The sequence below is a fragment of the Phragmites australis genome, chromosome 21 (assembly GCF_958298935.1).
Source record: "Phragmites australis chromosome 21, lpPhrAust1.1, whole genome shotgun sequence".
In the NCBI taxonomy this organism is placed as follows: domain Eukaryota; kingdom Viridiplantae; phylum Streptophyta; class Magnoliopsida; order Poales; family Poaceae; genus Phragmites; species Phragmites australis.
In genome coordinates, this window is record NC_084941.1 from 218800 (window position 1) to 241173 (window position 22374).

The following is a 22374-nucleotide window of genomic DNA, read 5'->3' on the forward strand; positions in this document are numbered from 1 at the left end:
TGTATTGTCGGATTTGGGTGGCGAGAAAGGGCGTCAGCTACCCTGTTGTCGCTGCCCTTTTTGTACAGGATGCGGTATTGCAGCCCCAAAAAGTTTAGTGAAAACTTTTTGCTGCCAAGGAGTGTGGAGTCGTTGTTCATTCAAATGGGAGAGACTGCATTAATCAGTGTGGATGATGAACTCACTTTGCTGCAAATAAGGGCACCACTGTTCAACAGCCAGTAGGATGGCTAAGTATTCTTTTTCATACGTCGACAACCCTTTGTTGGGAGGTCCAAGCGACTTGCTAACAAAAGCCAATGGATGACCATCTTGCATCAGCACTGCACCGACTCCAGAATCGCTGGCATCCGTTATGAAATTGCTTACTGAAATCCGGCAAGGCGAGGACTGGGGCTGTTATCAATGCATTCTTTAGAGTTTGGAAGGCAGTGTCAATGTGTGGTGTCCAAATGAAGAGTGCCCTTTTGCGAAGAAGATCGGTGAGTGGTCTGCTGATTGAACCAAAATTGGGAACAAATTTTCGGTAGTAACTGGCAAGGCCTAGAAAACTCTTCATCTCCTTGATGTTACCAGGGGCCGGCCAGTCTCGGATTGTAGCAATTTTGGAGTCGTCGGTGTGCACCCCTCTGAACTGACAATGTGCCCCAAGTATGCAATACTTTGCTGAGCAAATGAGCATTAGAAAGTTTAACCTTCCATAAACCTCGTCACGGTAATTGCAGCACTTGTTCTAAATGGCCAATGTGATCATCCAGTGTACGACTGTATATAAGTATGCCGTCGAAGAAAATCAATACGCATTTGCGCAGCAGAGAACCAAGAGTGGTGTTCATTACACTGAGAAATGTTGCTAGAGCGTCTGCAAGACTGAATACCATGACACGGAATTCATAGTGCCCAGAGTGCGGTTGGAATGCCGTTTTGAATTCGTCACTGGGGTGGAGGCGAATTTGGTGGTAACCAGCACATAGATCCAGTTTAGAAACCCACTTAGCACCAGTCAATTCGTCCAAAAGCTCATCTATGACGGGGACTGGATATTTGCTCTTCACTGATAGTGCATTCAGTTGTCGATAAATGCCAAGCACCGTCTTTTTTCTTGACAAGCAGTACTGGGGAGGAAAACTGGTTGTTGCTGGTCTGAATAATGCCTTGCTAAAGCATGTTGTGTACTTGTTCTTCAATTTCATTTTTCAGAGCTGGGTATCGGTAGGGCCGTACTGTTACTAGCTTGGCACCTGGTAGCAACGGGATTTTGTGATCGCACTGGCATTGGGGAGGTAAGCCTTGAGGTTCTTCAAAGACATCACTGTATTTGGTCAGCAAAGTCTGAATTGGTGGTGGCCACTGTTTGTCGTCCGAAGAGACTGTCATCACTTGCGTTGCAGAACACTCCCACTGTGAGGAAGACAATCCATGGAGAGTAATCCAATTGCCCTCATAAGGAACAGCCATGGATTTGTAACCCCAGTGAATCTTCATGGGACTGAAAACTTGGAGCCAGTCCATACAAACGATGGCTCCATAAGAGTGTAGAGGCAGTACTTTGAATGGAGTGTGAAATTCTATCCCTTGAATGAACCATGTTGGATTCTGAAGTTGTGCAATGCACTGTAAGATACTGTCATTAGCAACTTGAACTCGGATAGGTTGTGAGAGAGATGTGACCCCAGTGATCTGATTGGCAATAGCTGTACTCGGGAATGTATGAGAACTGCCGGAGTCTATAAGCATTAACATCTCAATTCCCTGAATGTGGCCTGAAAACTTGAGTGTTTTGGCTGACTCTTGGCCTGAAATTGCTGCACATGACAATGTAAGTAGCGCACTATCAGCAAGGAATTCGCACTCGTCAAGCACTTGTTCGAAGATAAATAAATCCCATAATTCTTGAACTGCAGTGAGCTGCACCGTTGGACTGTATTTGAGGTCGCAGCTCGAGCAATAGAAGAGTCCACGTGCTCGACGATATGCCGACTTGCTTGAATCTCTCAGCGATGGTGCCTTGGACGCGGCTTCACTTTCGGCCTTCTTTTGTCGGACGCCGGCGCTGGAGCTCGTCTGTCTGCATCCCCGGCGCCGGCCCATCACCATTGCTGCTTTCGTTCGTTACATGATCAGAGTCAGACTGGATGGGCCGGGGCCGGCCTATAACAACAACAACAACAACGTGCTTCTGGCCCACCACGTAGCACAGACACATCTCCGCTCCGGCGAGTGCGTCGTCGTCGTCCATGGCTGCGGTGGTGCGGGGCGTGCTGAGGGGCGTCAGGGAGAAAGGCCTCCGCAACTTCCTCCGCGACGCCAGCGACCAAGGCTACTTGTAAGCCTCCATCTCATCTCCTCCCCCTTCCCTCCTCGATTTCCATCCCCATCTCGATCCAGATCCCTCCTCTCTTCTGCTACTGCTAATCCTCCTCCTCGTTTTAATCACTCATTCATTCACCGCCACTTCTTGGTTGTTGCGGATCCGACGGTACCTGCTTCCTCCGCTTTCGATCCCATTCCATTCGGATTCGCTTCTTCCTGCGCTCTGGGAAGCAATCACGGTTTGGTCCACAATTACTGCTAACAATCTACTCGACCTGATACTGACAGTCCCACACATCAGCACCATCACTCTGCCGCAGTACGATAGAGATAAAACCCTAGGTTCATTCCCAGGATAAACTGATTTTACATTCAATTTTGTTAGGTCGATCGATTCTAGACCCAATTGTATTTTTCTCTCCTACAGTATGCATATCAAACTTTTCAAGTCAAAACAAAACCATAGGAAATTAGGCGTCTAGCATTCTCCAAACAAAATGTTTTCAGGCTCTTCACAAGGCTATTGCCATGGTTCTGACCAATTTACAGTATCCGTGCAATTTTTTATCCTCTGTTATTTAGTTTAATAGGACCTACATATGCAGTCAGATCAAATCAGTTGGGCAAATATTCCATATTAAGGCACATTTGTCGTGAAAGCAATCTGATCTGCTGCTCTGATGCCAACGACAATCGATAAATGATCTTGATGGAACATAGTTCAGTTCACTATGATGAATACTTACTGGTTACAACTTCCACCTGGAGTCCTTTAAATACATACTGCCACCAATTTCAATTTTGTAAATGCTAACACCAGGTGCAAACACTTGGTTGGCTTCTATATATGATGTGTTTCTTTTCTGCCATCTAAACTGTTTGTGTCATGTTTATATTTCCTGGAATCTTTCTATTTAATCATTTCGTGTTGTGCTTGGTACTGAGTTCTCTAGTTTTGGAGGCGTATGTAAATTCTAAATTTGTTGTTTTTGCAAATGAGTTGCTGCAATATTCTAACATGGTGCAATTTACAGCAAATGCCTTCTGGATGGGAACCTGTTGTGAGTGACCACTCTCCTCCCCCTACAATTTTGAAGCAATGGATGTGGCTATGTGTCTCAGCACAGACTAATCTTCTTCTTCTCTCTTCTTCTTTTCAGGCAAACAAAAATTCACAATATCGGCGCAGCACTTGTAGGGGTTGACAAGTTTGGAAACAAGTACTATGAGAAACTGCATGACACTCAATATGGTGAGTAATACTCTTTTCCACTAGTTGATCCACTATGGTTGTAGGGTCATTCTGCTGTGTGCTTGCGTTAGAATTTAGATCATGAGGGTGATAAACTTTGCTGTGTTAGAAAGAAGTGAGCCAAAGTCTATAATGGACAGTAATAGTATCCCAATATGTTGGCTCTTGTTTTCTTTTCTCCAACATATGAGATATGTAACATTGCTCTTTCATGATCATTGTGGCTTGACTGAAATCTGCATGTTTTTATGCGAGCAAAATATTTCTTGTGTTGCTGGCCATTTCCCGTGATAGTACACTAGAACACTAAGCATTGGTAAATTTTGCAGGAAGGCATCGGTGGGTAGAATATGCAGAAAAAGGTCGCTACAATGCATCCCAAGTGCCTGCTGAATGGCATGGATGGCTGCACCACATCACAGATAACACTGGGGATAAGGCAAGTTTTTGTTGAGGCTTCAGTCGTCCAACATATAGTGCTTATAAATTATTACAGTGCTCTGCTTGCTCCCACATTTCGTGACACTAAAACGAATTAACTATTTGGAAGTGGAAACTGGTTAAACTGATATGATTTGGTTTTATTTTCCCTGTGTGGCAGCTGCTGAATCAGAAGACTGCTAGGTACCTTGTGGAACACAAGCAGAATTTCTCTGGTGAGGGCGAGGAGCTGATCTACCACTCCAAGGGGCATGCTCTAAACCCAGGGCAAAGGGACTGGACTCGGTACCAGCCTTGGGAACCAAAGAAAGAGCAAGCCTCCTCCTGAGTACATTGTACATGTACATGGGGGGGGGGGGCAGGAGCTAGCTAAATGCTGTATCCAATCGGATCGGATCGGATCCTGTTTATGTTTTGTTGCTTGCTTGCTTGCGCTGGGTCAGGACCTTGGGTTCTTGGACTGAGCCTGCCTGAATAATGTACTATTTGACAGCAATGCTGTATAATTCGATCATCTCTGTTTAATTTTGAAAGATTGTTTGTTACTGATCTCTGTTTAATTTGGTGCTGTCTCTGTGCTGCGTTATCTCTGAGTATTGTTTGTACGGGAGATCATCTGTATCTATTTGGTTGTCTCTGAATATGCTATCTGGGTTAATATTGAATTGATTCAAATGAAGATGCTGGCCTGGGACATTGATGCTTTTGGTTGGAAGGGTAAGTTGTTTCCAGGTAAATAGAAATAAATTCAGGATCTGATTTTTTAAAAGACTCTCACTCTTAATTTTTTTACACGGTATAGATGAGAATCTCGTAGAATATCTTCTTATATCGGATGGAGTCAGAGGAGATTCACGAAACACGTGCCTGGGACGCTGTTGGACACGTGCACGGCCAAAAGCTTTGTCTCCCCCAACTACCACGGCCTCCTCTTCCTCAAACCAAACCGGAGGCGGAGGGGACCAGACGTATCCACCAGGAAACTCACGTTAGACGTGTACGCCAACGCGACCAAGCCGAAGACGAAGACGAAGACGAAGCTCAGCTCCTCCAATGGCCTCAGCCAAGGTATGACTAACTTGTTTGATTACTTGCTTGCATCTGCGTGTGGACGGTTGATTGATTCGTGTTTCCATCGTCTTCGACTGGGACCAGCAGGGCTGGGGTGAGCATGAGGAGGAGGAGATCCATGTCTCCTCCGGCGGCGCTCAGGCGCATACCAACGACCAAGACTGCGAGAACCGGCGCCCCTTGCTGCTGCTTAGGACTCCCGCCTCCGCCGAGTGCTACTCCGTCTCCGCCGCCATCCTCCCGTGAGCTCCTCTTTCTCTTCTCCACTCCATTCTTCCCTCCGACCCGCCCCACCTCTCATGCCACATGTGCTCACTACCAGTCAAGTCAGTCAACAGCCCAAATCTTGCTCTCAGTGCTCAATGGAATGGATTCATACTCACTGTGGACTCTGTCTCTTTAATTATTACTGGATTCTGCTAAACTAGTTCACTTTTCTTTCCCTGCTTTGAGCCCAATACTTACTTCTCCGGCTCAAGCTCAATCAACCATGTTCACCCATTCGGTACTGCACTCAATCTCTACTTTGCCTGATACTCGACAGATGCTCAAAGACTTGCTCTTTATTATCACAACATCACATCCAGATTCAATGCCTCACAACAAACTTTCAGTCTTACTACACTCATGTACAGTGTTACCTTACCAAAATCTACAACTTTGGTCAATTGTATGTAGGTTCTTCTTTCCAGCTTTGGGAGGCCTTCTCTACGGCTATGACATCGGAGCAACATCAGGCGCAACCATATCACTCAAGGTGTCACAGCACTGCTTATCTTGTGCCTGCTTGCTTCTCAGAAGTGCCGCTTTAGAACTTGCACATCAGTTCAGTCAATATTGCTTGCTAATGAGTTCTTCATGGATTCCATTTTGCAGTCATCGGCATTCAGTGGTACAACTTGGTACAATTTATCATCTGTGCAAACTGGCCTTGTGGTAATGCTTTACTCTGCATCACATAATTTTTTTCCCAACTATTTCAGTAAGGTTGGCTTCACTAATTAGCATTCTTTTGCTAAATGCTCTGATTCCTCTATGCATGATGCAGGTCAGTGGCTCACTCTATGGTGCTTTGATTGGCTCTGCCTTGGCATTTACCATTGCAGATTTTTTAGGTCTAGCCCCCTCTTCGTCTCTATGCTACTGATGATCTATGGTGCGATGTAGTCTGGTCTTCTGATATTATTTATGCTTATTACTTTACACAGGGAGACGCAAAGAGCTTATTCTTGCTTCTATTTCATATTTGATTGGAGCCCTTCTGACAGCAGCAGCACCCAACTTCCCTATCATGGTGGTTGGTCGCTTTTTATATGGCATAGGAATTGGATTGGTAATGGAACCTTCATGTCATAGTTGACATTGCAAAACATATGATCAAAGCACATTTCTTTATGAGGCTTATTTAAAAAAAACAATTATGAGGCTTATGTAAGCTGCTTTCATCAGGCTATGCACGCTGCTCCGATGTATATTGCAGAGACTGCACCAAGTCAGATAAGAGGCATGCTCATTTCTCTGAAGGAGTTCTTTATTGTTCTTGGGATGCTTGTAAGTGCAGATGAGATTATGTTCTCTCTCTCTCTCTTCCTTCCAGTCATATTTTACGCTTCTTATTTACATTTCTTTTGCAGCTTGGTTATATTGTAGGCAATCTCTACGTTGAAGTGGTTTCCGGTTGGCGTTACATGTATGCCACCAGTACGCCATTATGTCTCATAATGGGACTTGGCATGTGCTGGTTACCCTCTTCGCCTAGGTGGCTCCTGTTATGTGCCATACAAGGGAAGGGAAATCTGCCGGAAACAAAAGAAACTGCGACCCGGTGCTTATGTCGATTGAGGGGTCAAGCTTCGCCTGATTTGGTCTCGGAGCAGATTAACATGATTCTGGAGGAACTTTCATATATTGATCAAGGGAAACAAGCAGGCTTCAGTGAGATCTTTCAAGGAAAATGTCTCAAAGCAATGATAATTGGATGTGGTCTGGTGTTCTTTCAGCAGGTGATCTCTTATATGTTTTATCCGGCATGTATTCCTTTGCTTCTACTAAAATATTCCATGATATGAGGGTGTTCTTTTTTATTAAAAAAATATTGTGGTGTTTTCGTCTGATCCTGCCTTATGTATATGTCAGGTCACTGGTCAACCAAGCGTGCTATATTATGCCGCTACGATCTTTCAGGTACTGTTGCTTTCCTGTATGGAATTAGCCAGTTCAAGCATGTCCTAGTCTTGTGGTACAATTAGTTTCTTCATAAATGGAAGCCCATTCATGTTAGGACACGCTATAATGAATCCCAGTGTAGGGGTGTTCAAGGGTTCAAAACATTGTCAATCTAACTTTCATCAGGGGAAATGAATTGTCAACTTGTATGGGCAGCTTGCACTGTCAGAGGACCGTTTAAATGTCAGCTTCGTTCTCTTTCATTCCTGTATTGTATTACTCATGGCTATCATTGCTTGCAAGCAGAGTGCTGGATTCTCTGGAGCTTCTGATGCCACTCGTGTGTCAATTCTTCTTGGCTTACTGAAGGTACATGCCATTACTTCTGTATAAGCTTTGTTTAAATTACAACCTGCACTGGTATTTTGCAACTTTTTAAGCTGATCTATAGATGCCCCTAGAAATGCTTTTGCAGCAATACATTATATAATTACATCATTACACATCGAACTAAGCATATTGTAGTTACTTGTGGCCCAAACCATTGTGTGTCTTCCTTCGTAAGGTTATACATGTTCCTGAAAGGAAAACCACTCTTATTGTTTCTAAATATGGTTTACACCCATGGTGACAGAAATACAGTATGGTCCTTCAATTAGTTGTGTTCTTATTTACTTCCCGCTAATGATGTGATGGTTTGATTACTGTAGTTGATCATGACTGGAGTGGCGGTCCTTGTGGTCGACAGACTTGGCAGAAGACCGTTACTCATTGGAGGTGTCAGTGGAATTGTAAGTCTGCCCTCAAGTAGATTATCAAAAACCGACCAACTTGACAATCTGTTGAGCATTTCAGTAGAATACAAATATCTTCAAGGAGATGTTGCTATGGTTACTGAATTTACCTGTTGATGGTTATAATGCGCAGGCTGTTTCCTTATTTTTGCTGTCCTCATACTACACCTTGCTGAAGGATGCCTCTTATGTGGCTGTAATAGCACTTCTACTGTATGTTGGCTGTTACCAGGTACTTTATCCTTATATATCGCATTCATAGTAAGCTTACCCGGCCTTATTTGAGAGTTCCGTTTAGGATTGTTGTTGGCTTCTGTTGGCTGGGCAGTAGTGGGCTTTGCGAAGTAGTAGAAAGGCTTGCCTTTGCACCGAAGTTCAGTATGTGCTTCGTATCCGTGAGTTTATACTTGGCAATATGTCTGATGAAGAAAACTTGTTGTGCAGCTGTCATTCGGTCCTATTGGTTGGCTCATGATCTCGGAGGTCTTCCCATTGAGGCTGCGAGGCCGTGGACTGAGCGTTGCTGTTCTTGTGAATTTCGCATCCAATGCGCTGGTCACGTTTGCTTTCTCTCCGCTGGAGGTAGGAGCCTGTGCTGTCGTTATTTGCCATGGAGATGTTAGTAGTATGAAGTTAGTTGGTTGCTCATAACTGGACTGGACTGTATGTATGTATGATGGTGTAGGATTTGATCGGAACCGGGGTGCTCTTCGCTGGATTCGGGGCGATCGCAGTGGCGTCTCTGGTGTTCATATTCTTCATCGTCCCGGAGACGAAAGGAATGTCCCTGGAAGAGATTGAAGGGAGCCTGTAGATGATCCAGCTGCCATGTGGCTGCATAATCAGTGAACTGAAGGGCTTGCTGCCTGTAGGTAGCATTGGCACTATATTTTTGCAACCCGGTTTCTGCTGTCAGTGCTTATTCAGAGACAGAGAGAGAGAGAGAGATTTGCAAGGTGTACTAGTATTGCTTTTTGTTCTTTCTAATATAAACCGAAACACATTTTGACATGGTGCAGCTCAAAAGTGCATGATCCCAAGGATCGGTCGGTCGATCCTTTTCGTTGCTTGCACCTGTAGCTCTAGTTCCAGCTTTCACTTTCAGTCCTGTTACTTGCCGCATGTGTACTGGAGTGGACTAGCAGCCATCAACTTTATTCATCTCTCTCTCTCTCTCTCTGTTTGTGTTTCATCCATATTGATATCGATGGTCGACATCCACGGGAGGAGACGAGAATATCGTATGGAGACGGATATTCACATGACACCAAAGAGCCACTCCATGGAGTCCGTCCAAGTCCATGCCAGAAGAGAGAAGAAAAGAAACGAAACCCAACAAACAACCCAACTGGCCTGCAATGCATGCACCACTAGTAGTACGGAGTACACTACACCGCCACGCACGGACGCCGACGCGGCTTCCCATTCATTCCCTCTACTCTCCTTTCCTTTCCTTGCTACCGATTAATTTCCCTCGCAGCAATTGATTCGGCGGTGATTCCTCAAACAAAGAGCGAGCAATGGCGACGCTTGAGGACCTGGGCGTGTCCGCCTTCATCAACATCCTCGGCGCCTTCGTCTTCCTCCTCCTCTTCGCCGTCCTCCGCATCCAGCCCATCAACGACCGCGTCTACTTCCCCAAGCTCTACCTCACCCACAAGCGAGGCCACGACCACGCCTCCCGCTCCGCCGTCCGGAGGTTCGTCAACCTCAACCTCTGCACCTACATCAGGTTCCTCAGCTGGGTCCCCGGCGCGCTCCGCATGACTGAGTCCGACCTCATCAACCACGCCGGACTCGACTCCGTCGTCTACCTTCGAATCTACACACTCGGGTCAGTCCCCTTCCCCAGCTTAGTGCTTGCTGCATAACCAACAATTGTCCTTGCTACTGCACTAGTATGCTATATTGCAGCATCAAGAATAGCAATTCTGCTTTTCCTCTGGGACTCTGGGTTGGTTAAAGACCCAACCTTTACTTGTGGAAATCGAGTACCAGTAAAATGCAATATTTTCCCTTCAAACAAACTCCCCAGGGACCAAATTCAGTCTCACATTTTTCGTCTTTTCAAACGTAACCGCCGAATTTGGATTCCTGATTTGCCTCGCCACCTTTGCCTGGCTGGCTGGACGCCTACTGGTTTGCGTGTCAATACTGCATTCCGTTTCTACAACTTGTTTGTTTCCGCATTTTAAAATGCAAGCTTTTGGGGGGCAGGCCGGCACGAAAAGCGAAATGACCAAAGGGATTGTGCTTGTTTCATCGTTTCACATGAAAGAAAGACGGCATATTCTTTAGGTGGCCAGCAGGCAAAAATACAACTTCTCTTTTTTTTCACATAGACTAACCAAAAAAAGGAAATAGCCTCTTTTTTGCAAAAAAAGAGAGAAAGAAACAGGAAGGTTTTTACCATTTTATTTCGGGGGTAGTCCCTAATAGTATACTTGTCACTTCCATCCATAATGATTTATTTGAGAAGAGAGGGTACAAGGATTCCATGATTGCACTGGTTGCTTATCCAGAGAATTGCTTGTGTCTGATGACAGAGTTATTCTTAGCACGTTGTGGCTGTGCTGTTATCCCATTGATTCAGTCGTGCGTTGAAAATGGTGTCGTCAAATAATCTGGATTTGATCTGCACGATTCCTGGCTTTCTTTCAGGAAGGCACAAAGTTCTGTGGTTTTATTATTCAATATCTCTAGAGGCTAAGTGGCTGGTTTAATCATTAATGGAGTGCCAAACTTCAGTTTATCCTATTCCTAGGTAGTGGCGTAGTGCTCGCCCACTAAAGAACAATACTTTCGCGTTCAAGGGCCCAGACAAACTTTGGGCTGTTGTCACTGTTAATGTAGTGGCACCAACTGATTCTCGTTCTCTCAATCTGCGGGGACCGGTTTTTACAACTGGAGATGCTTTTCTTGGTAGTTTGGAATAACTTTGGATGAAAATTCACTAAAAAGGTTTCCTTATTCAGAGTGCAAATGTGACCAAACACGTCATGGTCCAAATTTTACAAATGAACAGAGAATGATTCCACCATCACTTGTTCCTCAATTAATTAACTCTCAAGCTTCTAGTTCACGTTTAGCCTTACACATGGGCAATGCTTTGCATCCACACAAAATGTGTGGGTAATTTCGATCTTAATTCCAAAGGCAGTAACATTGTGTCCTTTTCCCCTTTTCCCCCTGTCGGAGGAATATTGTAACTGTGTTCCAAGAGAAGGAATCAAGCTCTGCGTTTTAGGTCACTTCAGTGTGATATTTTGTATCATACAGTTTCATTTATGCCTCAATGCAATTTTTCATTTTGTATGCTAACACACTTTTTTTCATGTCCTTGGCAGCCTCAAGATATTTTTGCCTATCACGGTTGTTGCCTTGCTGGTTCTTATTCCAGTCAATGTGTCTGGCAGCATGTTACTTGATCTAAGAAAAGATATTGTTTTTAGTGATATCGATAAGCTTTCCATATCAAATGTTAGCCCTGGATCCAACAGGTAAGAACCTTGTGAGCTCTAACATTGTTAGTCTTGTTCATTCCATACAAAGCTTATAGCACTTCGATGGCTGCTATACCTTACCTCAACATTGTTGTAGTTAATTTTTTTTTTATGTTACTTGAAATAATCTGACCATTTTTTATCGTGTTTCATTTCAGATTCTTTATTCATCTTTTGATGGCATATGTGTTCACATTTTGGACATGCTTTATGCTCTACAAAGAATACAGCAATGTGGCATTTATGAGATTGCATTTCTTGGCTTCTCAGAAGCGTTGTGCTGATCAGTTCACAGTAAGTACATTAACAAAAATATGCTAAGATATCTTTACTCTTACTGCAACCTATGCCATCTTCAACCAAGCTCCAATGCAATTGTGAACAAATGCCTGTGCTTAATATCTCTAGTCTGGATTTGCTGATCAAAACATGTACCTTGGTTGTGATATAGCTTAGTATGGTAACATTTGGAATTTAATGATTTTTTGCAATGCCAGGTGATTGTTAGAAACATTCCTCACATTTCAAGCCATTCAACATCTGAAACAGTGGACGAGTTCTTCCGTAGGAATCATCCAGATCACTACCTTGGTCAACAGGTGCATGATCCTCTCCTTCGCTAATGTTTCTTTCACCTTGCAGTCAGTCAGGAATGATTTTCATACATTCTACCTTATTTTCAACCAATCTTCACAACTGTATTGATTACAAAACTAAACTTATTTTGGATGGTCAGGCTGTTTACAATGCAAACCGGTACGCTAAACTCGTGAAGGAAAAAGAGAGGCTCCAAAACTGGTTGGATTACTACCAGCTGAAGTTTGAAAGGCATCCTGACAAAAGACCAACTGGAAGGGTATTTTTTTCAACATTGATTCTGTTCTTTCTTTTATTTGCACATATGATAAGTTCTTCAACAAATACCTCAGCACATTTATGTTTTTGGTGTTTCAGACAGGATGCCTTGGTTTCTGTGGCAGGGAGGTGGATCAAATCTACTACTACCGGGCTAGAATCAGCGAACTTGAGAAGAGGGTGGGTCTGCAATCCTTGGCGTGATGGTTTCTCATTAATGATATGCACAAAGCATTTATTTTTGTGGGCTGTACTTTTAGATCCCATGCATATATCTACGCATGAATGAAGCTGCTTTTTCATCATGCTTACGATTTTAACAAATGTTGTTTGTTGTGTTGATATTTTCAGATGGCATCAGAGCGTCACAAAGTTCTCAGTGACCCAAAAGCTATTATGCCAGTTTCTTTTGTGACATTTGACTCGAGATGGGGTGCTGCTGTATGTGCACAGACACAGCAATCAAAGAATCCGACCCAATGGCTAACTGATTGGGCTCCTGAACCTCGGGATGTTTATTGGCAGAATCTTGCGATCCCATTTTTCTCTCTCAGTATCCGCAGGTTTCTGATATCTGTTGCCGTTTTTGCCTTAGTATTCTTCTACATGATACCAATTGCATTTGTGCAATCACTTGCCAATCTCGAGGGTCTCGAAAAAGTTGCTCCTTTTCTGAGGCCAGCAATAGAAGTGTAAGGCTTCTTTCTCTGTGCATTCTTTCTCCTGCTTGATTCCATCAATTCTTTAGGTGCTACTTAGATCAGATGGTTCCATTTTGCTAGTGATTTATATGCTTTCTTGTTTAATTTGCAGAAAAGTGGTAAAATCCTTCCTGCAAGGGTTTCTTCCTGGTCTGGCTTTGAAGCTCTTTCTCTATATCCTCCCTACAGTTCTGATGATTATGTCAAAAGTTGAAGGCTATGTCTCTTTATCATCACTGGAGAGAAGGACTGCTTCGAAATATTATTACTTCATGCTGGTGAATGTATTCCTTGGAAGCATAATAGCTGGCACAGCATTTCAACAGCTATATTCTTTTCTCCACCAGCCTCCTACACAGTAAATTATTCAGACTTAATTTTTTCCCCACTTATAATATGAACCCAAAGACCTTTTTTTTTCTTGTTATTCAATTTATGCAACACAAGTAAAGTGCAGTACTACAGCTTCTTAACATCTCAAAGCTGTGGAATGAAGAGGTTTTCGGATTTATAGTCATATAAACTATAACAACTTTATGCAGAATACCGAGGACCATCGGAGTAGCTATACCAATGAAGGCTACATTTTTCATGACGTACATAATGGTTGATGGTTGGGCTGGTATTGCTAACGAGATTCTTCGAGTGAAGCCACTGGTAATATACCATCTGAAGAACATGTTTATCGTGAAGACAGAGAGGGACAGGGAGAAGGCAATGGATCCAGGCAGCATTGGACTTGGAGAAAACCTTCCATCCCTGCAGTTGTATTTTCTCCTTGGGCTCGTATACGCAGTTGTCACCCCCATTCTCCTCCCGTTCATAATCATCTTCTTCGCTTTTGCTTTCCTTGTCTACAGACACCAGGTCAGTTAACCTGATTGATGCCACTTTCACCTAGTGATATCCATATTGTTGCATTTCACTAAACTAAATTCTTTTGTCCTCCCCTTTTGTTCATTGCCGGTTTCAGATCATCAATGTGTACAACCAGGAATATGAGAGCGCTGCTGCATTTTGGCCTCAGGTGCATTCCCGCATAATAGCGAGCCTGTTGATCTCCCATGTAACTCTGTTTGGGTTGCTGAGCACGATGAAAGCTGCCTACTCCACCCCTTTGCTCATCTTCCTGCCACTGCTGACGATGTGGTTCCACAAGTATTGCAAAAGTCGGTTCGAACCCGCTTTCAGGAAATATCCTCTAGAGGTCAGACACATTCTACTTGCACAGCAACATTCTTTCTCTCTGCTATGACAATGACTGTGAGAGCCAACTTTGATTGATGTTTGGGATGCTGTTTTGTTTTGACAGGAAGCAATGGAGAAGGACTACATGGAGCGTGCGTCGGAGCCTAACCTGAACCTCAAGTCCTACTTGGCTAACGCTTACCTGCACCCCATTTTCCATGTTTTCGAGGAAGTGGACAAAGAGGAGACGGTAGAGGTGAGAATCGACAAAGCCCAGAAGCATCAGCAACAGCATCGTCAGGAGGAGGAGAATCATGTGGGAAGCTCATCACAGTATCACGAGGAGACTCATTTCAGGAGCACACATGAGACGCATTACAATGAGGAGAGTCATGTCAGGAGCAGCCAGTATCATGAGGGGATTCACGTGAGGAGCGACACAGATTCGCCGTCGCCACCGCACTTGGTCTATCATTTCGACATCGAACCTTGATGATGCTGAAAAGCAGCCGTCTAACTTGATATAGTTACCCAACCCCCCAGAGCCCAGAGGAAGAGGATGCTGAACTGCTGATTATTTGTTCGATGTACATGCGAGTGATTGATAGTGACTGTAAAACATGATGTGTCATGGCTGAACATCGATTCCCTGCAGCAACATGTGAGGAATTGCCATAAGTGTTGTCGACTATATGAGAATGTCTCTCACTGAATTGTTATTCTAGTTGATGGAGGTGTGCTGGTATTTGATTTGGTTACAAGAAAACAGAGTAGAAGAAATGGTACGGGTCAATAAGTGATAAAGTCGGTTATGCATATATTCCTCCGTTCCTCTTCTTTTCTGAAGCTTCAAGCCGGAAAAGGCCATAATCCACTGAAAAGTAGTAGCAAAGCAGCAGATAAATGCAAGCCTGCATTGTCAATCAGTCTTAGCAGCTGGTGGTCTTTGTCGTCTTCTTCCTCACGTTTTTGGACTTTCTCCAGCTTTCATTTGCTTCCTCTCTCACCAGATTCATTCATCAGAGACTGTATCCCAGACTACTCTATATTTAGTATCAGTTTGGTGGAGCTTTCAGCTTCAAAAAATTTTAGAACTAGATATCGCTAGCTTAAGAATTCGTGAAGCTAAAGCTATAGATATATTAAAGGTATTTAGGTAAGTCATCTTATTCATATTTTAACTAAAAACTTAAATCATTTTATTTTAACCTGCAATCTCAAAATCTAATTTGGAGTGGCAAGCGAAAGCTCTACAAAACAGGTCTTTAATCTCCGTTTGGTCCCGCGTCACGTCTTTCCCTATTATCATTTCATTTAATAATTTTTAAAAAAAAATTAAATAATTTATTTATTTTTATTATCCACCCTAGTACTTTACCTCCCGCCTCGCCTACGGATATAGGACTCACTAAAGGTGTGATTGGTTGCCTGCATACGTTTTGCCTACATGGAACGCATATGCAGGTTGAGCAGTCTGAGTGAAATCATATTGGTTGAAAAGAAAAATATTTGATTAGTTGTATCTGTCTAGATATGCTGAGGTGAGTTTCTGTATTGTTGACCGAATATGAAACTGCATGAGTGGATACAAGAGTTCAGACTGTGATTGGTTGCTCTTATGAAAATAATTTTGTGGCACTGATAAGTTGACCCACCTGTATGAGCATCCGACAGGCCAGACTGCGGAGTAAAGCTTGAATCAAGCTTTCCTTCCGAGCCAGCATGCGAGCATACATTTGTATCGACCAGACCAGAATAGAACGGTACGTATGAATAACCAAATATATTTCTTCTTAAAATTATTTACATCCACATACCAAATTGCTCTCGTAAAAATAACCAATCACACCCTAATACTACATACTCTACCCGTGCGGTGTGGCCAAGGTTTACAAATTCGTTTTGCCAACGAAAACCAGCCACTGGCGGTTACCGAAAAATTACGGTAACTGCGATAACCAGGCAAAATTTGGTGAGAATTCGCTCAAAATTCACTCGATCAAATTTAAAATTTAGCGAGAATTCAGACCGAATTGACCGAACGGTAACCGGTCGGTTTGCACTGGTTACCGAACGCATTTAGCGATTTATCGAGCAGTTTTCTAGTATTTCAGTGAAGTTTAAAAAAAACTAAAAAATATATCTCAATCTTGTAAAATCAATAACTAATTAATCTGAGTTTCAAATCAAGTGAAACAAATTTTGCTGTTTTTCCTGTAACATGATCTACGTGATAAAAGTATTTATACTCATAAAAAATTTGAATATTTTCTGTGAGAAAATGTATTTGCTAAATCAAGTTAAATGCATAGCTTACTCTTTGCTAATCCAAAAATCATAAAAATAAGTTTGTTAGTCTTATTACATGATCCTATGTCTTTTAAAAATATATGAACTTATGAATAGTTATTGTAACATGCAAGATTGTGTAAATATGTTGTAACTAGATTAATTCATAACTAACCCATCACACCTCCAAAATTAGTGAATCCACTTTTATTAGTTTACTTATACTATGCTTTATATAGGAAAAATAATGGTAGACAAGAAAAAGTTAATTACAGTGTTGTTTCTTAAAATATTCATTTTATGCTTTTGAACTTTGTAAAAATTATGGAGAAATTAATAGTATTTTAAATGAAGTGAAACCAATTTTAAAGACCCTCTTAAGATACTTTCTATAAAAAAAATATATGTATTTTTATGTTAAGCTTTCTGCATGTTTTAATTTTTTTCTTCTAAACTTCATTCCTGTAGGATATGATGCAAACGATATTATTTAAAAATAATAATAGAAATTCTTAGAATTGTCTCTAGTATTTTCAGAATTTTTTTTCTTCTGATTTTTAAAAAAGTTTTTGAATTTTTTAAATTTAAATTTAGTAACCGATTAGTTTATATTATCAGAACAAACGGTAAGATCGGTTACCGTCGCGTCGAATTCGACGGTAACCGACGAGTTGTTAACCCGAGTGCGGCACGGCAGGACTGCAAGACAAAGACAAGAGCCCAGAGCATTGACAATGCAGCACAGCCCCAACGCCACCGCAAAGTTGTACTGCGCCACCGCCGGCGTGTACGCCAGCACCCACCCTTCGGTGCCTCTCCCTGCCGACCCCTCCCTCTCCCTCGTCCCCCACCTCTTCGCCCGCCTCCCCCGTGACTGCCCCCACGCCCCGGCCCTCCTCGACGCCGCCACCTCCGAGGCCCTCTCCCGCGCCGACCTCCGCCGCCTCGTCTCCTCCCTCGCCGCGGGCCTCTGCTGCCGCCTCCACCTCCGCGCGGGCGACGTTGTGCTTCTCATCCTTCCCAACTCTGTCGCCTTCCCCGTCGCATTCCTCGCCGTCCTCGCCGCCGCCGGCGTTGCCACCACCATGAACCCGTCCAGCGCCCCCGCCGAGATCATTGCGCGGGTGCGGGACACCAGCCCCGCCCTTGTGCTCGCCGCGCCCGACAACGCCGGAAAGATCCCATCTGTGCGCGTCCCCGTCGTCCTCGTGCCCGAAAGCTTCCATCTTGCCGACCCCGAGTTCGCGCCCTTCCGCGCTCTGCTGGTGGAATCCGCTTCCACCGACACGGCGGCGGCCCCGGCGGTGGGCCAGGACGACACGGCCGCCATCCTCTACTCGTCGGGGACGGGCGGGCGGAGCAAGGGCGTGGTGCTCACGCACCGCAACCTCATCGCCACGGTGGAGCTCTTCGTGCGCTTTGAGGCCTCGCAATACGCGACAGCTGCTTGCGACAATGTCTACCTGGCGGCGCTGCCCATGTTCCACGTCTACGGCCTCTCGCTCTTCGCCGTGGGGCTCCTGTCGCTCGGCTCCACGGTGGTGGTCATGAAAAGGTTCGACGCGGGCGAGGCCGTCAAGGCCATCGAGAGGTTCAAGGTCACGCACTTCCCGCTCGTGCCGCCCATCATGGCGGCGTTGGTGGGCGCGGCCAAGGCACCGGCGGCATTGGATTCGTTGGTGCAGGTGTCGAGCGGTGCAGCGCCGTCCAGCGGCAGGCTGATCAACGACTTCCTCAAGGCTTTCCCCCACGTCGATTTCATTCAGGTGCGTCCGGCCGGTACCCTGCCGACCCCCAGTGGCAGTCAGTCAGTCCCTAGCTACCGGCAACGGCTGAGGTGGGGTCAGGTGTTTTTTTCTGTTTTCTTTGCTACTAACTGGATCAGTACAGTACAGTGCACAAACCTGGGGATCAGACAAGGGTCGACCAACCAATTGAATTGTTTTAGTCCAGTTGTCCACATGTAAACTACAGGTGGTCAGTCATATATACGCCTCGTTCTGAATATTAAAAAGAGAAACGCTATTTATCTTTCGACGAAAAAAGGGGAGAAATATGTCGAATTTTTTATCGTAGGACCTGTGCCAAGATTCACGTGGTCTTCTTCCCCAGTGACTTCTCCGGCGAGCTCAAGTCTTTTCCGGTGAGGGCTAGGGTTAGGGTTGGGTTTAGGGTTCGGGTTTCTGGTGGAGGGATTTGTCGCTGCCGGCGGTAGAGGGAGGCCCGGAAAGGTTGGTGGCCAACAGTGGTGGCAGGCGGGCGGCGGGCGGGACGGCGAGGCAGCAGGGGCGCCGCCCGCCACGAGTGGTGGTGGACTGCCGGTTGGCCTGTGGTGGTGGCGGGGGCGTCGGGATTGAACATGTTAGCGGCGGAGGCGTCAGGAGCTCAGATCCATGGCTAGAGACGGCGAAGAAGAAGCACGGCGGATGGGGAAGGGAGGCGGAGAGAGGACGGGCGACGGACGAGCTCGTCGGAGGGCACGCCGGTGCCAAGGCAGTGGGGGGGGGGGGGTGGCGCGCTATGGGGGCGGAAGTGATGGGCGGCGGCGTGGAACGGGAATAAGGGAGGGGATTTAGGGTTAGGTTTCTTATATGCAGTGCAGATCGATCTAGGCCATTGATTCAAAATCTGATGGATAGAAATCTGACAGATTTTTACCCCCAATAATCTGTTGACAGATGTATAGACAGTCCCTTCAGCCTCCCAGTTTGGCATTCCTGTCACCATCGCTTTGTGCACCGCTGAGTCCAGCAATGGACTCGACTCTACAGAGATTTTACTCCAGAAGAAGGCATGCAGGAACTACCTGATTCTATAAACAGCTTTGCAAATGGTCAATCTTTATGCAGTGCAAGAAATGGAAGTCACCATGCTGTTTTCCATCATTTTCAGTACCTGCAAACTGTTTCTCCATCCCATTCTTACCTTCATGCGACTTCAATGTTTGCACAGGGTTACGGCATGACAGAATCTGCTGCCATAGGAACTCGCGGATTCAACACTTCAAAGCAGAAGAAATATGCATCAGTAGGACTTTTGGCCCCAAACATGCATGCCAGAATTGTTGATCTGGAAACTGGTCGCTGTTTGCCCCCAGGCTCTTGTGGGGAGTTATGGCTCCATGGCCCGGGTATAATGAAAGGTACAATTTTACCAGCTACTCTACTAGGCCATTGCACCATTTTTGCATGCAGTATGATGCAAATTGATGCTTAAGTAAAAACTAACTCTATGGACTTGAGAATTCTTTCTGCAACTATAAAACTCAGCAAGCCTGATTGTATTTACCTCTGCTGTGAGTCGGTTAATGAGAATCCTATTAATCAAGACTTCACATATGTGCTGTCTCTCCTTTCCATGACATTTTCTGTAGCTCCTTGATATAACAGAATCGTTCTTGTTCACTACACCTGGTTTGATTGCCTTCTCTATATGGTTAAGCATATTTAGTCACTCCCCTGCACTACTGATGTCAATCTGTAGACCTTGCTCACTGCTGCAGTGATAAACACATCCAAGTACCCCCATTATGCTACCAAGACATTGATTTATCTGCCTTTTATATAGTATTGAACACAGTCAATTCTCAGGCCTAGTCTGTGGCATTATATTGGTGTCTCGAGCATCCCGTATGAATTACATTTTGACATCTTCTCTTTTTTTTTTTTTTTGCTTATTTAATTTGTGTTTGGATGACCAAATTAAAATGTATTTCTTCACAGGATACTTGAATGGTGAGGGTGCGTGCTTAAGGAAGGATGGCTGGCTGCGAACTGGTGACATTGCTTACTTTGATTCAGACGGGCACTTGTACATAGTGGACCGCTTGAAAGACGTGATCAAGTACAAAGGATTTCAGGTATGCAGGCTTCCTGTAGCAGGCCTTGGAACGCACTATTCTTGCTCTTGTTTGCGTTGCAACGAATTCGATATGTTGTGCGAGCCAAAGTCTTGGTTGTAATGACAAGTTGTTTCTCGTGCCATCAGATAGCTCCAGCTGACTTAGAAGCAGTTTTGATCGAGCACCCTGAAATCCTTGATGTTGCTGTGACACGGTGAGTTTGAAACAGCCCGGTAAGATAAAGCTAATTTAACTTCATCTGCCATCACTCATGTGATTCAACCTAATTCAAAGAATTTTCTGGTTCGATCGTTAGTGCTGAAGATGAAGAAGCTGGAGAGATACCAGTAGCCTTTGTGGTGAGGAAATCTGGAAGCAGCCTTTCTTGTATGCAAGTGATGGAGTATGTGGCAAAGCAGGTAAACAAGATCCTACGTAAACCACACTACACTCTGTTGTTTCTTCTTCTACTTGTCATGTTGTGACGGTATAGCACGCCCCCTCATAGCCATCAAATTTTAGTTGAAACGAGTATGACACAGATAGATATGTGTTGCAGTCACCAAATAATTAAGGACTAGGAACTGATAAGGCAGATACTAGCGGTTTTCAAGACGGATCGTGTCCATACATGACATGAGCTGCATTGTTGCTGTGCATGCTCCCCACCTGTAGTGCTGTCCTGCTCTTGCTAGAAGCTGCCATTCTCACCAGCACCATCTGTCTGTACCTGTACGGATGGCAATGTATAACTGGTAGTGTGAGGTCAGGTGGTTTGGCCGTAGTAGGCTGTAGCCTCCCTCATACAGTATCATATCCCATTCTAGAATCGAGTGATTATCATATCATCTACTAGTAAGTACTAACAGGTCAGGCTGGTACCCTTTGCTGACTTGAGAATAGAATTCTCCTTTCCTTCAAGAATGATGATTCTCTCGCCAGCTGTGAAAAAATCTATGGTGGACAAAAGCAAAATACATTAGCTAGCTGTTCCTTGGAGACCTTTTCTTTTCATAGAGATGGAGTTGCAAGAAAAACCATAGCTTGCGTCAAGAATCTGTTTCTTGATTTCTCTTGGACTATGTCTAGGTAAATTAGTCACCATGTATTAGATAATACGGTAAAACTGTTTTGATGGTGCCAGTCAGATCAAATGCTGGTGATTAAGTAATGTATCCTAGCTTAATTAATTTCGTTTTTGTGAATTTTGTGAGGTGGTGGTGATGGTGCAGGTGTCCCCGTATAAGAAAGTGAGGAAGGTGGTATTCGTGGAGTCGATACCCAAGTCGGCTGCCGGAAAGGTTCTCCGGAGGCTTCTCAAGGACTCTCTGAGAGACGTTGGTCGCCATTCCAAACTGTAACAACAGATGATGTTGGAGAATTTTTGTTGTCTAAGATGACTCGTAGTTGGAAATGGCGGCTTTAAGGCACATCGTAGCGACGTTTTTCTTAAGGCTTATTTGTCCCCACCACAAGGTGTGCATCGAGTTACCAACAAGTAGCCTCACAAGATACAATGAAGCCCGTTGCCGGCAAGTGCACGCTTGATGACGACCTTGGACACTTTCAGTAATAACAAAACTATCAAATACTATAGAGTAATGTGCTGCAGCAGCATCACCCTATAGTGACCTGGTGGACAAGAGAATGTTTTTGCATCTGCATACCTGCTTAATTATTATGATAAGTACTCCCTCCAATTTTGTTATAGAGAGTATTAGGATTTTAGAAAATCTTTTAAAATATACTTTAATTATTAATTTCTCTTACAATGTATTATCAATTGCTACGAGATCAATATTTTATTAAAAGATTTGTGAAATACGAATATATTGGTACATCTTTTTTTACATTAAATATGCGTATAATTTGACTAATTGTTGGTTAAAAATCATGAAGTTTGACTTTTTTGAATCACAATAGGTCCTATATTTTGAAACTGAAGGAGTGTCTTATTAAA

The 22374-nt window shown here is 44.2% G+C and overlaps 4 protein-coding genes across 7 annotated transcripts; all 4 read left to right on the forward strand.

The window, feature by feature from the left end:
- Nucleotides 1-2070: 2070 nt before the first annotated feature.
- Nucleotides 2071-4553, forward strand: LOC133903917 (probable NADH dehydrogenase [ubiquinone] 1 alpha subcomplex subunit 12). Its single transcript, XM_062345403.1, has 5 exons — nucleotides 2071-2326; nucleotides 3348-3374; nucleotides 3474-3565; nucleotides 3895-4004; nucleotides 4167-4553. The coding sequence occupies exons 1-5, from the start codon at nucleotides 2238-2240 to the stop codon at nucleotides 4332-4334; spliced, it is 486 nt and encodes a 161-aa protein (XP_062201387.1). The 5' UTR covers nucleotides 2071-2237; the 3' UTR covers nucleotides 4335-4553.
- Nucleotides 4554-4897: 344 nt separating this feature from the next.
- On the forward strand, nucleotides 4898-9048 carry LOC133903916 (D-xylose-proton symporter-like 2). 2 transcript variants are annotated; one of them, XM_062345401.1, is made up of 14 exons: nucleotides 4898-5074; nucleotides 5162-5319; nucleotides 5756-5834; nucleotides 5954-6013; nucleotides 6126-6192; nucleotides 6286-6410; nucleotides 6527-6628; nucleotides 6712-7080; nucleotides 7214-7261; nucleotides 7550-7612; nucleotides 7954-8034; nucleotides 8171-8269; nucleotides 8482-8619; nucleotides 8723-9048. In XM_062345401.1, the coding sequence occupies exons 1-14, from the start codon at nucleotides 5060-5062 to the stop codon at nucleotides 8849-8851; spliced, it is 1533 nt and encodes a 510-aa protein (XP_062201385.1). In that variant the 5' UTR covers nucleotides 4898-5059; the 3' UTR covers nucleotides 8852-9048. The 2 variants fall into 2 exon arrangements, with proteins under 2 accessions (XP_062201385.1, XP_062201386.1); XM_062345402.1 differs by having other exon boundaries at nucleotides 4902-5074; nucleotides 5165-5319.
- Nucleotides 9049-9197: 149 nt separating this feature from the next.
- LOC133903915 (CSC1-like protein At1g32090) lies at nucleotides 9198-15278 on the forward strand. The gene is made up of 11 exons (XM_062345399.1): nucleotides 9198-9871; nucleotides 11385-11537; nucleotides 11699-11834; nucleotides 12038-12139; nucleotides 12277-12396; nucleotides 12495-12575; nucleotides 12747-13087; nucleotides 13209-13454; nucleotides 13639-13963; nucleotides 14070-14303; nucleotides 14409-15278. The coding sequence occupies exons 1-11, from the start codon at nucleotides 9558-9560 to the stop codon at nucleotides 14775-14777; spliced, it is 2421 nt and encodes an 806-aa protein (XP_062201383.1). The 5' UTR covers nucleotides 9198-9557; the 3' UTR covers nucleotides 14778-15278.
- Nucleotides 15279-17276: 1998 nt separating this feature from the next.
- On the forward strand, nucleotides 17277-22194 carry LOC133903838 (4-coumarate--CoA ligase-like 3). 3 transcript variants are annotated; one of them, XR_009907371.1, is made up of 6 exons: nucleotides 17277-18339; nucleotides 19526-19715; nucleotides 20296-20432; nucleotides 20561-20647; nucleotides 20731-20833; nucleotides 21647-21688. XR_009907371.1 is itself a non-coding variant. In XM_062345299.1 (6 exons), exons 1-6 carry the CDS (start codon nucleotides 17308-17310, stop codon nucleotides 21773-21775), a joined length of 1677 nt encoding a protein of 558 aa, XP_062201283.1. In that variant the 5' UTR covers nucleotides 17277-17307; the 3' UTR covers nucleotides 21776-22194. The 3 variants fall into 3 exon arrangements, 2 of the variants coding, with proteins under 2 accessions (XP_062201283.1, XP_062201284.1); XM_062345299.1 differs by having other exon boundaries at nucleotides 20561-20628; nucleotides 21629-22194; XM_062345300.1 differs by having other exon boundaries at nucleotides 20561-20628; nucleotides 21647-22191.
- The last annotated feature ends 180 nt before the right edge of the window (nucleotides 22195-22374 follow it).